This window comes from Bufo gargarizans, chromosome 5 (assembly GCF_014858855.1).
Source record: "Bufo gargarizans isolate SCDJY-AF-19 chromosome 5, ASM1485885v1, whole genome shotgun sequence".
NCBI classification, from domain to species: domain Eukaryota; kingdom Metazoa; phylum Chordata; class Amphibia; order Anura; family Bufonidae; genus Bufo; species Bufo gargarizans.
In genome coordinates, this window is record NC_058084.1 from 492,992,558 (window position 1) to 493,006,932 (window position 14,375).

General features: G+C 40.4%; 1 protein-coding gene across 1 annotated transcript in view; it reads left to right on the top strand.

The window, feature by feature from the left end:
• MALRD1 (MAM and LDL receptor class A domain containing 1) overlaps positions 1-14,375 on the top strand; it is a 500,726-nt gene that overhangs the window by 81,484 nt on the left and 404,867 nt on the right. The window contains exons 10-13 of the mRNA XM_044295614.1: positions 2,168-2,332; positions 7,353-7,449; positions 9,175-9,309; positions 13,460-13,612. Of these exons, the coding sequence (XP_044151549.1) occupies positions 2,168-2,332; positions 7,353-7,449; positions 9,175-9,309; positions 13,460-13,612 (550 nt within the window). The remainder of the gene's footprint in view (positions 1-2,167; positions 2,333-7,352; positions 7,450-9,174; positions 9,310-13,459; positions 13,613-14,375) is intronic.

The following is a 14,375-nucleotide window of genomic DNA, read 5'->3' on the forward strand; positions in this document are numbered from 1 at the left end:
TCAATTGTGCTCTGGTTAAATATAAAGAACCAAGAACTGGTTTACAAACAACACTAAATATGATTTTTTAGTAATTTGTAGGAATACAGATCACAGGCTCATAGAAAGTCCTAGTGCATTATTGTACAGGCTTCATTGGAAATGTATGGAAATATTCTCCCCTAGAAGCAATGCTTGTTAGATTCCCGCACAATATGGTGCACTGTCATACAGTGTTCACGTAATTATACCAGTGCCATACATTGGACAAATAATAATTCCATCAATGTTATCTAAATACAAAGCAAAATGTATGTACTGTACAATGCCTAAGTAGCAGTGCCACATAGTGCTCCTACTTTCATGGACTGCTGAGATAATACCAACATACAAGGACCATTCACTGCCTTCTAAAGAAGTTTAAACTACAAATAATAAATATCTTTAATTCAAATGTGATATAAAATGGGGGCCTGAGGCCAATTTCTCAAAAGCAGATGTAGTGCCCTGGAGCAGGGGTACTTTGAAGTCTGGACATGTGTGGACATTTGGCCCTATTTCCCCTATGCAAAGTCAACCAATCCTTACTTTATTTCTTTTTAAACGCGCGTCGGGGTGTGCGTTTCTCCTGAGGTGGGTGTCTCATTTTTTATGGGTATGTTACATGTGTTATTTGTTGCATGAGGGATACTATATGTTGTCTGGGGCAAATGCTATACTGGTATTACTGTGCATACTTGAGCTATATGGTTCAGGATGTGGATATGAACATACTATTATATTAGCATTAGTTTTTACCAGACATTGTCAATTCCCTCATGCAATTTTTATATTTATATCTAGCCACCTTCAGTGTATACCACACTTCATTCTTGATGTTTTTTGTCTCTATTTTTTATGTTTTGTAACTTTTTTAATAAAATACATTATGTACTTGAAGCTCGTTGGGAGTTTTTTCTTTTTTGCGGTGATGCCATCAATGATGCTCAATGCGTTTTGACAACTATCTTATCAGGTGCCTAGTATGTGTGCAGAAGAATGTGAAGGAGCGACGAAGACATTCCACTTGGTAACGTGTGGCTGTGAGTCTGGCACTGGTACGACCGTGACAGATCTCTGTAGTTCCGGCACCTTTGACTGGCACTGGAGCTACTGCAGAACAGCTGATCGACTGGGGTGCGGGGTGTTGGACCCCCACTGATCATATAGTGATGGCCTATCTTGAGGATAGACCATCACTTGTAAAGGAATGGATAGCCCCTTTAAGGCTACCTGCACATGTTGAGGAATTGCCATGAAAAATTTCAGCAGCAATTCCACAAAAAATCTTAAGGAAATCTGCAGCAACAAATAGCACCAAATTGTGTGGATTTTGGTGCACATTTGCTTGCCATATTCAACTGTGATTGGGGAACAAAAACAAAACCTTCCTTGGTACTTTTCTGGTTTCCTTGTCTGATTATCTACCAGTCTCTGTGCCACTCGACCTCCTATAATGATGTCTTATCCCATGTGATTGCTGCAGATTATAATTGGCTGTAGAACAATTGGGGCCAAAATCTGTGTGCAACTCCTCTATTATTTATTGCATTAACCACTTAGACAGTTCCTTTTTTTGTGAGATAAGTCATACTAAAGTTGTTTGGCAGCTGCTTATCTCCACCCAGTGAATCTGCTAGGCACCCAACTAAAAAGGAATCCTGAATTTATGGAGCAGGGCCAGAATCATCATCTCCTGGCCAGAGTATAAATCGGTTACAAAGAGCATCTCTCACTCTGGAGGACCCGTCCTGTCCTGCATTACAGAGACAACCCTTTGCTTTGAATAGGCAATGTGTAATGCTTAGTTTCTCCCATGGTGGCGCTGCAGCAAAACTGAACACTTTCTGCTAGGTTTATCCACAGATTACAGCTGATATCTTGAGGGATACTGTTAACAACATATTGTCAAGAGACCCTTATCCAAGAAGGAGAACTCCTTAAAGCTTTACAAAGATTTAGAATTTTATTTTATTTAAACTGTCTACAACTTTAAAGCTATTGTTGGTAGGAATGTGAGAAAACACAGAATAAGGATCACATTCTTCTCTATGTGATTCTTTCATTATTCATTTATTCATCATTTCATCCTTCATATATTTCATTGTGTCATTACTGCTCTCAGCCTAATCACGTCAATATTTTTCAGATGCAATTTTGGTACCAGATGTGGGAATCCTCTAAAATATTAATATACAAGAGAACATTACTTAATGAAGGATTGGAACTACTGCATGAGATCACTGACCCAACTGGTGACAAGTGGACAGAAGCCACTATAGATATTAAGAGTAATTCAATCAACACTTCTCAGGTAGGTATTGGGTCACCGAATTCCCGGACCCAGAACATTTTATTTTTATTTTTCTGTCAATACTGCTATGTGAGGGCTTGTTTTTTGGGGGGGAGGAGCTGAAATTTTAATTGGTACCTTTTGCTGGTATATATGACTTTTTGATCATTTTTTATTTTAAACAGAATGAAGAAAAACCCATAATTCTGGCATGGTTTACCATGTTCATTGTGTTTGATGAACGCGTGTTTTATAGTACTGGTCACTATAAATGCCACAATACCATTTTTGCGTAGGTTTTTTTTCTGTAATAAAGCATTTTGCATTGCAATAGCAACAATTTTAGGTGTTTTTTTTTATATTTCAAAACACTTTTTAACATCTGTTTTTACAATATTTATTAGTCCTACAAAAGGGTTTGAACGTGCAATCGTTTTAAAGCTTAAAGTGTCCCTGTACTTTGGGAAAACTTTTGATATGTTACAGCAACATATAAGTTTTGATCAGTGGGGGTCTGAGTGCTGAGACCACCTCCAATTGCCAGACTGAGATAAAACTGTTCACATATTGTAGCTCACTCCCTTGCCTCACTACAGGAGACAGACTCTATAGAAAGTCTATGGGCCTGTCTTGATTCCTTCTGCAGCAAGAGAGAGGGTGTGATATGCGAGAGATTCTTACTCCTCATTCTAGTGATTGGCGGCTGATCCCATTGATCAAAACGTATGTCACACTGACAAATCAAAGGTGCCACTTTAAATAATACACTGCACTACATATGTCAGAAGAACGCTGACAGGCTCACAGACTTCCTAAATCAAAGGTTTTCTTTTTCTAAGTACAGTGCCACTTTAAATAATACACTGCACTGTTTATGTAGTGCAGTGTATTATGCTTTCCTGCCAGCGTTCTTCTAACAGGCATCCTGTTAAGTCTAATTCACACGCTGGTGTTTTGATTAGTATTTGATCAGTGACTTCTATCAGTGGTTTAGAGTCAAAACTAATGATGGGTTAAAAACACAAAATAAATAGTTACATTATACTTTATCTCTGTGGAGGCTCCACTCCTGGTTTTGGCCCTCAATCACTGATGGAAATCCCTGACCAAACACTGACCAAAACCCTACATATATACAAACGTATGTGAATGAGGCCTTAGGCCCTGCCTAAGACGAAAACGATAGCAGACCAGAGGATCTTTATAAGGTCTCCAGTCCCCACAGAAACCTGTCTACACACCACAGTTGATTCTTGGGGGCCTTGCAGGACCCTCTGTCTAAGTGCTTAGATGCTGTAGTTGCTATTGACCTTGGCATTTAAGGGGTTAAACCACTCAAAATAGAAGCTAGCTCTGGTCACGGGCCATTGCAGCAGGATGTCAACTATTTGCTAAAGCTTAAATGTGCTGCTTATGGCAGGGGCTCAGCTCTGAGGTCCACTCCATCAATGTGCCATACATGTATAGCGGTTTGTATGTACATCATCCTGCCTGTGCCATTTTTATATGGCACAGGGCAGGATGGTGTTCATAAATGTTTTAAACTCCAGTCCTAATAAGAAGTGCACTGAATTAAAAGTTGCCAAATTTATTAAGATGTGGAGGCCTCTTAATAAATTTAGCCCTTCTTTTGGCGTTCCCAGATCCAGAGAATCATATCTACATCTGCTGATAGATTGATTATGATGCTATATTTTACCCCAGTTTTTGGCATATAATAATTTTGTTAATCCGTCCTGCTTAGCTCCACTATCTATTTCAAAAGTGGAGAAGGTTGGCGTAAAAATGAAAAAAGAAAGGGTAATTTTTGTGCAGAAAACGGGCATACAGCCTTTGATAAATACTGCTAAATGCATGGCAGGTTGACAATTTAATGTGCATAGGGAGCACCCAATTCTGTCCTGACAGATGAGGTCAGGGGAGAAAAGGATCATGGATGTTGAGTTTGAACACCCAATCCCTAGCCACCAGAGACATCTGACAGCAGCTTTCTCTTCTCTCTCCATAGAAAACACACACATTCTCAGCAGAGCTGAACGCGTATATGATATACTGTATATAGGGGAGTGGAGAGAAATCAAGTGTAAGGCACTTTGTGGGGAAATGATCATTTTTAGGGTGGAGCAAAGCGAACTTCGAATTATAGATCTGAATTTGCTTTGGTCAAAACTTTGGTCAAAACCAGCCAGTACCGAAGCTGACTTCAGATCCAAGTTTTAAAATCTTCTTTAAGTTTAAAAATCGAGGGCCGAAGTTATCCAGCTAAGTCCCGCGAGACCTCAGTGATAACAAATTTCAACTCGCCAGAGCCCATACATAATAGTGTAGTACGGAACTCTTCGTACAGCATTAAAACGAAGTTTTGAATGATCCGACTTCGGATCCAAAGCTCGATCCGCTCAACACTAATCATTTCCCTTATGCCTCTTTTTGATGTAGAAAAGTCACAAATCCATGACTCCTGTAGACTGCCATGACTCCCATGCCTCTCATAAATTACATGCCTCTTCTGGTAGCGTAGGCCCTATGAAGGCGAGCGTAACACACGTCAGCCTTGATAAACCAGGGCCTTTGTTCCTTCACCTAACTTTCCTCATATAAGTAGAAATATACTAAATACAGAACTTTTCCTGTTAGTTCAGATAATATCTGTCCATATGGTTGACAGAACATTTAGAGAAGAGTAGGCTTACATAAACCTTACTTCTGTACTTTTTTTCTTCAAAATGCTAGATTACCGTTTATCGCTTCTGTATGAGCCAAATATTACATCATGTCGAGGTTGATGGATGGCTTTGATATACTCTCAGCAGATTGTTTAGTATGCCTCAGCTCCTTACATTAATGTATGCCATATTGCAAAACAAAAAAAAAATTGAAAATTATTCCTGAATAGAAAGATGAAGACCATATGTAAAGCCTAAATCTGCATTTACACTTCAGATTAAAAAAAGATTCTGCATTTAAAGGGAGAGCAGAGCATGGAGATATGGTACCTATTACTTCTGAAAATACCTGATAAACTGATAATGGGCAATGTGATCACCAGAAATAATACAATTAGTGCCTGCGTGAAGAATGATCTCAGATATCCAGTATGTAACACACTAGGGGCCAGCAGTGAGGGTAGTGGGACTCAGTCTAAAATTCAATAAATATTTTTGTAAAGTCAAAAAGTCAGATAAACTAATCCTTGGAGAACCTTTCATTTCAAAGATATTTTATCAAAAGTTCCTAGAAGCCATCCACTTGAGCATGCAGTGCTCATAGATACAGATTGGTCTTTAGTCACTTATCTCGAGGACTGCTGCTCTGAGGGGTGGGCGGCAGGCTTTGTTTACTGAGTTAAAAGGGTTTTCCAGGAAATAAGCATTGATGACCTTAGGATAAATCATCAATATCAGATTGGTGAGGGGCCAACTTTCAGCATACCTGCTTATCAGCTGCTGATGGGGCCCGCAGTGCTTGGTGAGCACTACGGTCTTTCTTATAGTATACAAAGCACAGTGCCATGCGTTGTATAGGGGCTGTCCATAGTTTTGCAGTTTAGTCCCATTCACTTGAATAGGACTGAGCTGCACTAAGGTCATGTGACCGATGGAGGTAACATCACATGTCAAGGAAGAGGCTGAAGTTCCTGGAAAACCCCTGTCATCAGATTTGTACCTATGACACTGGCTGACCTGGTACATGTGCACTTGGCAGCTGTGTTGGTCCCATGTTCATATGTGCCCGCATTGCTGAGAAAAATTATGTTTTCACATATGCAAATGAGTCTCTAGGAGCAACGGGGGTGTTGTCATTACACCTAGAGGCTTAGCTCTCTCTAACTACTGTACTTTTATTGACAGGACCAGGCAGTGTAAACATCATCCCGCCTGACGCTGTCAATCAAAGTGGAGAAGGTTGTAGCAGTTGCAGAGAAAGTTGAGCCTCTAAGTGTAATGGCAACATCCCCGTTGCTCTTAGAGGTTCATTTGCATATATTAAAACATAATTTTTCTCAGTAATGCGGGCACATATGAACATGGGACCAACACAGATGTCTTCAGCTGCCAAGCGCACATGTAACAGGTCAGCCAGTGGCATAGGTACAAATCTGCTGACAGATGCCCTTTAAGATGGCTCTACACTTCAGACATCTGGTTGAGAATGCATGCCAGATAGCTTCTTTTTTTTTTTTTTTCACAAAAGGATCACACATGTTGACATCCAACACACCGGACCCTTCTTTTCCCCTACATCAGCCACTAAGGGAGAGACAGGAAGCCCTCATACACATTAGATGATTGGCCAGTCCTGCCAGAATCGGCTGATAATAATCTAATGCTCATTGTCACCTTCACACTGTATCACCAAGAGGTTGTATACAGTTAGATTTGATTTTCTTTGAGGAACAGGATGACTCTTGTCCATAGAGTGTGTGTGGTATTGTACCCCTTTAAATAGGGCTGAGCTGCAATACCAGACATATATAATCCACAAGACTATAAATGGGGAAAAAAAATTATATGTTTGCACTAAACACCCCTCATAGATGTCGTGCCCAAGTTGACTACATAAGGGGCCATCCATTTGCCAACAGTGTAGGAAAAGATGTAGAGACTACAGTTTTTTTGACCTGGCCTGGAACAGGAACATCCTAGTCACAACCAATTATTTCTTCTGCACCATGACCGACCCTCTATCATTTTCATGATGGGCTGAGTTCACATTTCCACCCATCACCTCTGCCAGGGTAACTTTGATAATTTCATTAATTTTGATGACAAGAATAGTACAACATGCAGCACTTTTTTCGGCAACAGAACAAAAGAATCCTTGACTTAACCCCAAGGGATCTTAGTATAAGTCCATGGAGTTTGTCTCCTGTCATTTGGATCTGTTGTACGATAGATCTGCAGAGCATCAGGTCTTCAATGGAGTTATGAATGGAGGTCATGACACCAATCAGAACATAGCCATAACTTGTACATAATGTTCTTCTTGTGTAGTACAGTATGTAATATGAATGCTACACTGATGTTCTTCTGCATTTCAGATCATTTTGAAAGCCCTCCTTATCTCACCTCAGGCCATAGTTGCTATTGATGACATCGGTTTGTCCCTGGATTGTGTCACCTATAACACACTTTCAGGTAAAACAAGGACATATTGTAGTGAATTATTTTCTCTCTGAAGTTCGCAGCTTGGTGTTATACAATAGTTTTTAAAAATTCTCCGGAGGGTGGAAAGTCTTATAAAAGAAAGAAAAAAAAGCTTAACTCACTTTCTAAAGGTCCTTCCGTTCCATCATTGTGAATATGGCCCCCATTGGACCGGAAGCAATGACATCACGTCCATCTTTCATGTGACCACTCAACCAATCACTGGCCTGAGTGTCCATTTGCGCATGAACAGCATGTGACTGCTGAGGCCAGTGAGTGGTCATGTGAAGGATGGATGACATCATTCTGTTCTAACTGGGACTACTAGTCCACCAGTATTGAAACGGGGGAACTTTTAGATAGAATTTGAAAAAAACGGTCAGACAACCCATTTTTAACTCTGCTGGAATAATGGAGAGAGACATGATTTTTCAGAAAAACCATGCTATGAAATTAAAGGGAAGCTGTCACCAGGGCAGAACACTTGTTCCTTCTTCTTTTTAGGTTAGATGCACATATAGGTGGTTGTTTATTAAGACCGGCATTTTAGATGCCAGTCTTAATAGCCCCTTTAGCTGGCGGTGGATCCACCAAAGTTATGTGGAGGCATATCCAGTGCCAGGTTAAGTGTAAGCCAGCTTTCTTGCTGGCTTAAATTTAGACCATTTTCTATGCCTAAAACAGGAGTAGAAAATTATGAATTAGACTGGTCTGCCTGCCCGCCCTTGCCCCTGCCATGCTCCTTTTTTTTTAGATCTGGTTTGAGCTGGGAAAAATATAGGCATATTTCTGGATTGTAAATTACCCCCATAATGTTTGCCTTATATCACGATACAAGAGCATACATAATTAGAAAAAACTATTATGGAGATTTCAAGTGTCAAAAAGCTCGTTACCCTCTTTCTTCTCTGCAGTCACAAGGGGAGATGAGTCCCAAGTAGAGATGAGCAAATCTTTCAAGGTTTGGTTTGTTTCAGGTTTGCCAAATTTTTTGAAAAATCAACAAGAGAGAGCCCAGTATACCATCCTGTTTTTCTCAACAATATATATGCATTGTCTAAAGGGTACTCTCTACCATTTTGGGACTAATTTCAGATGAACCAGAGAGGGATCTCCAAAGTAACTTTGAACTGAAAATGAGACAACAGAACTAGAACACCCCACCAAGCTTAGAATTCCCTCAGTGAAACATGAAATGTAGTTCCCTTTTTAGAAAGACAAAAGAACCAGACTATCTCAAGAGAAATTTGTCTTGTTTGCTTGAATGCTCTTGTGAGGTAACTCTTCGGGGTGATCTTTATCATTAGAGAGACCACAAAATATGGTCTCTCTCTCTCTCTCTCTCAAATTTACCTGAAATGAATCACAAAGAATTTGGCTTTGCATGAATCAGAACCTTTTTTAGAGGATCCGAATAAGTACCGAATTGGTAGAATTGATTCACTCATCCTTAGTCCCAAGACTCCTATAACCATATTATAGCCATAGTATTCTCTACTAGATCCATAGCTTCTAGAGGAATTTTATGTTGTCATAACAGGGTGGCATGCAGTAGCAGACAGAGCGCCTTTGCTTTGCTATTTTGGATCCATAGAGACCACCAGCTCCAAACACAAGGCTCTCCAGCTTACTAGGTTCAAGAGATAAATAAAGGTAAAATACCTTTTAAAATATCTTCACTCTCCTTGTTCACTCTTCTATTTGCATTCTTTACAGGTAAACCAATAAGGTCAACATTTCATCGGTGTCCATTTGGCTACTTTTCATGTGGAGATGGTCAGTGCATATTATGGAAAAAGCGCTGTGATTTTACAAAGGACTGCCCAAATGGAATTGATGAAAATTTATGCCGTAAGTAATTATTTTTTTTTTTAAATACTTACTGCTTTTAGTATAATTTTAGTAATGAGTTTTTTTTGGCCAATCCTTACTTGTTAGAAGGGTCTCTTAAGGATAAGCAGATCACAAAGTGTCCACGTGCTGAGATCCTCAGGGATCAACTGGAATCAGTGGAGAAACATAGTTATACAGTGCCTTGCAAATTTATTCACCCCCCTTGACTTTTTTCGTGTTTTGGTGCTTCGCAACTGGAATTAACATGGATTGTTTGAGGATTTGCATCATTTAATTTACAGAACATGCCCACAACTTTGAAGATGTTTTTTTTTATTTTTATTGTGAAGCAAACAAAAAATAGGACAAAATAACAGAAAAAGTCAATGTGATAACTATTCACCCCCCTAAAGTCAATACTTTGTAGAGCCACCTTTTGCGGCAATCACAGCTCCAAGTCTCTTTGGATAAGTCTCTATGAGCTTGCCACATCTTACCAATCAGATTTTTGCCCATTCCTTCTTGCAAGACTGCTCCAGCTCCTTCAAGTTGGATGGTTTGTGCTTGTGAACAGCAATCTTTAAGTCTGACCACAGATTTTCTATTGGATTGAGATCTGGGCTGTGACTCGGCCATTCCAACACATTTACATGTTTCCCCTTAAACCACTCAAGTATTGTTTTAGCAGTGTGTTTGGGGTCATTGTCCTGCTGGAAGGTGAACCTCCGTCCTAGCCCCAAATCACACAGAGTGGTACAGGTTTTGCTCAAGAATATCCCTGTATTTAGCACCATACATCTTTCCCTCAACTCTGACTAGTTTCCCAGTCCCGGCTGCTGAAAAACATCCCCACAGCATGATGCTGCCACCACTATGTTTCACTGTGGGGATGGTGTTCTTTGGATGATGTGATGTGTTGGGTTTGCGCCAGACATAGCGTTTTCTTTGATGGCCGAAAAGTTCAATTTTAGCCTCATCAGACCAGAGCACCTTACTCTATACATTTTGGGAGTCTCCCACATGCCTATTCACAAACTTACAATGTGCCTTTTTGTTTTTTGCTGAAAGTAATGGCTTTCTTCTGGCCAGTCTGCCATAAAGCCCAACTTTATGGTGCGTACGGCTTCTTGTCGTCCTATGTACAGATACTCCAGTCTCTGCTGTGGAACTCTGCAGCTCCTCCAGGGTTACCTTAGGTCTCTGTGCTGCCTCTCTGATTAATGCCCTCCTTGCCTGGTCCGTGAGTTTTGGTGGGAGGCCGTCTGTTGGCACGTTTGCTGTTGTGCCATGTTCTTCCCATTTGGTTATGATAGATTTGATGGTGATCCTGGGGATCATCAAAGATTTGGATATTTTTTTATAATCTAACCCTGACTAGAACTTCTCAACAACATTATCCCTTACTTGTTTGGAGAGCTCCTTGGTCTTCATGGCAGTGTTTGGTTAGTTATGCCTCTTGCTTAGGTGTTGAAGCCTCTGGGGCCTTTCAAAAAAGGTGTGTATATGTAATGACAGATTATGTGACACTTAGATTGCACACAGGTGAACATCATTTCACTAATTATGTGACTTCTGAAGGTAATTGGTTGCACCAAACCGATGCATTTAGGCATTAGCCTGAGCCTCATAGAAAGTGAGGGATCAGTTCATCTTCATTGTGCTAAAAGATGCATATTAAACATTATAAGGAAAAGTCCTCATTGACTTCATTGTCTTTACGGTCACGATTGACTAAAATCCACTAGATTTTTTACAATTTTGATCTGAGTCAGTCTCAGTAATTCCATGTGGTAATCATCCAAATGGTCTGTTTATAATTTTTAATTCATGGTGACACTTGGTGCCCACTGATATCCAACAATCTGGGGTGGGCATGGGCACCATACCACTCACCTAGCTTTGAGATCCTATGTCCCACGCTGCAGGCCTCAGATTGGCCTATTCATGTATCCCATAGAGCAAGTGATCCCTGGCCCCTAAAGGGCTAGAACATCTGTAAACAATCTACACCAACCAATGGCTGGACTTCTGGGGGTATTTAAGGGTGCCTTTATCATAGGTCTTTCTAGCTTGCTAAATCTGACAAAGATGCTATAATCTGTTTGTCTGCCTGTGTACCGACTTCTGCCTGGTTTCTGACCCTGTGCAACCTGCCCTGACCTTTGGACTGTTTCACAGATTAGCATGAACTCGGCCTAACCTCAGCCTGTAGTGGTTTGGTAACTCCCCTGCAGCAAAATCCATCTCCCTGTATAGAGGTTAAAGAGTGAATACAGGTGGACTGCCAGGATAACACCCTTATTGTAGGTTTAGCCCAAAGCGAGATCTGTTGATTGGCACAGTGGTTTCCCAACCATTGTCCATAACATTATATGTCTTTTTTCTAAGGTTACTTCTCCTTGTCCACTAATTATTAGGATGTAGATTTTATTGCAGTTGATACTTATACAATATAAGTGGTAGCAAAGTATGGCTGAAGACCTGGCAACTCTCCTGACATGTATGTTTTGTTAAATATTTGTATTGCTCATAAAATAACTAATCTGGAACATCTGTGTTCTATCATTCCCCTGTTAATCCTCCTGGAAATGTAAGAATCAATTGACAACTGAGCAATCATGCCCAATGTTAATAGGTAGTGTCCATGTGCGGCAAGCAGCAAAGGAGCCATTGCAGAGGATGGGACTGGTAGTGGCCCGGATGAAGTGTTGGGTCATAGTGTACTCCTGCAGGCCTTTGCTTCCATGCTGTGGAAATTTAGTATTGAAGAATGAGGCCAGAATTAAATGTAACAAAGTATTTTTACTAAGTACAAATTAGAACTTCCAATACATTAAGTTATAGCAGGCATTAAGTCCAAATCATCTCTGGCACCAGTAAGGATTATGGAGGCTGGGTGGATGGTTGTAATGACCTAGTAATATCCTGGATGATGGGTGTCTTGGCTATAATCCCTCAACTTGCAGCAGTGTCTTTAATGCTGGTTGTAGCAGTTCATTCTGCTGTCAAACGTCTCAAGACTTCACTTGAGGCAGGTTTGAGTAGTTCTCTCAGGAGAATCTGTAACAGGAGCAGGAGTTCTGCAATATGCTCCCTCTTCCCTCTGTCTCTGGACGGGAACTGTTATCTTGGCGGGAAGTAGGTCCAGCAACCCCCACCAAGAGGGGAGGGACAGGTTGGTTAGCCCTGTTCCCCGTTAAGTCTTGTTATCTATATTCTTAACTGAAAAATATGGCCAAATACATACAATAAAAAATACAACATTATAATATAAAACTATTTACAAGTGTAGTACCCTCAGGTCTGGGGGTATTACACCCACACACAGTCGGTTCCGACAGCAGTGTCAGAATGTGCAGCGTTGGAAAAGGGAATGGTAACACCTGTCATAAATCTTTTTCACAAATTTACAAGTGGAATAACTAAGTGAAAACAGAATGCAGAGTTCTAAAAAAAAATGGTTCAGATGTTAAGACAACTGATGGGTCCTCTTCAAAGTAGCAGTTACCGAATTAGTAGATTTCCAGCTCTGCAGGTTGGTTCTCCAGATATCTGTATGTATGCAGATGGCAACTGTATCATTTTACATTTCTCATGGTTACACATACATTGCATAAAGGGGTCTTCCGATCAGAAGCATTTATTACCTAGCCACCGGATAGGTGATAAATGCTAGAATAGTAGAGATAGGACCTCTGGGATCCCTACCATTCCCCAAGATCATGGCTTGGAAAGTTTGAATGGCGCGGTGGTCAAGCATTTGCACCGGCCACTCAAATCAAAATGTAATCCAGTGATGGAAACAGTAAAGCTCTGATCCAGCATTTATCGACCTAGAAGCAATGTCAGTTCATCTATAACGACATGAGATGGAAGTTTTTTTTTGTTTTTTGTTTTTTTATAGATTCATGTGCAATCCATGAGGGACATGGCCATTAAGTAGCTAACATCCAGCACATTATGGATCTGTTTATGCACATGTGCATGAGTCCTTATATTGGCAAATTCTAGAATTAGGAGCTCTAATCAGTGAAAACCTTCAGTGCACTGGTTTCATGATGAATTCGTTTGGGGTCATGTAGATGAAAGAAATGTCTGCTTGCTATTGGTTCCAGTTCCTGTGATCTAAATCCATTTTATGTATTTTATTGTCATTTTCTTTCTTCAGCTGCTAAATGTGACTTTGAAACCGATGATTGTGGTTGGCGCGAGATACGTTACTTTGATTCCTTTGACTGGGTCAGAAGCTCCTCGAGGAGCTTGACGCCTGAGTATCTCTCCCAAGCCCCACCGCAGGACCATACCACTAATTCAATGCAAGGTAAAATTCCTCCACTGACTGAAATGTAACCTTCTTGACATTAAATTAAAACTTCAGCTTTTACTTTTTGTATACATTTTACTTTTTGTATCAAGTTTTTAAGATCTCTGCTTGCTGTCATTCAATGGGAGGCTTTATTGTTTAATTCCAATGGAAGCCCTGTCCTAGTCATGGGAAGGACACACAGGTAGGTGCACAGCTTATATGAGTTCTGTCTTATTGGGAGCTATGCGCCTGAGTTTTCATCACATGTCCAGAATACGTTTTCATACTCTAGAAGTAAACTAGATCTTGAAAACCATCAGGAATTGATCCAGAAAGTATATTGGAAAATTGTATAAATAGTCATAATATTCTACAGATACGTACTGAAAGCTAATGATACTCTATGAAAAATAAAGTACCAGTTGCTAAAGTAGAGTATTAAAAGGGTTTTCTGGGCCTTAGATATTGATGGCCTTGGCTTAGGTCATCAATATCGTATTGGTGGAATTCTGACACCCAACATCCCCACCGATCAGGAAGACTCCATCCATTGTGTAGTTCCCAGTGTATTGCTGCTCAGCTCCCATTAGAACAATAACTTAGGTGCAGTGCTCCGGGACAGCCTTCTGCTTCCGGTTCCATCCACTGTACAGTTTCTGGCAATAACTGTCCGAAAAGGATGCTTGGTGGGGTTGCCTGGTGTCGAACACCCACCAATCTGATATTGATGACCTATATTGAGAAAAGACCATAAGTACCAGAAAACTCCTTTAAGTAG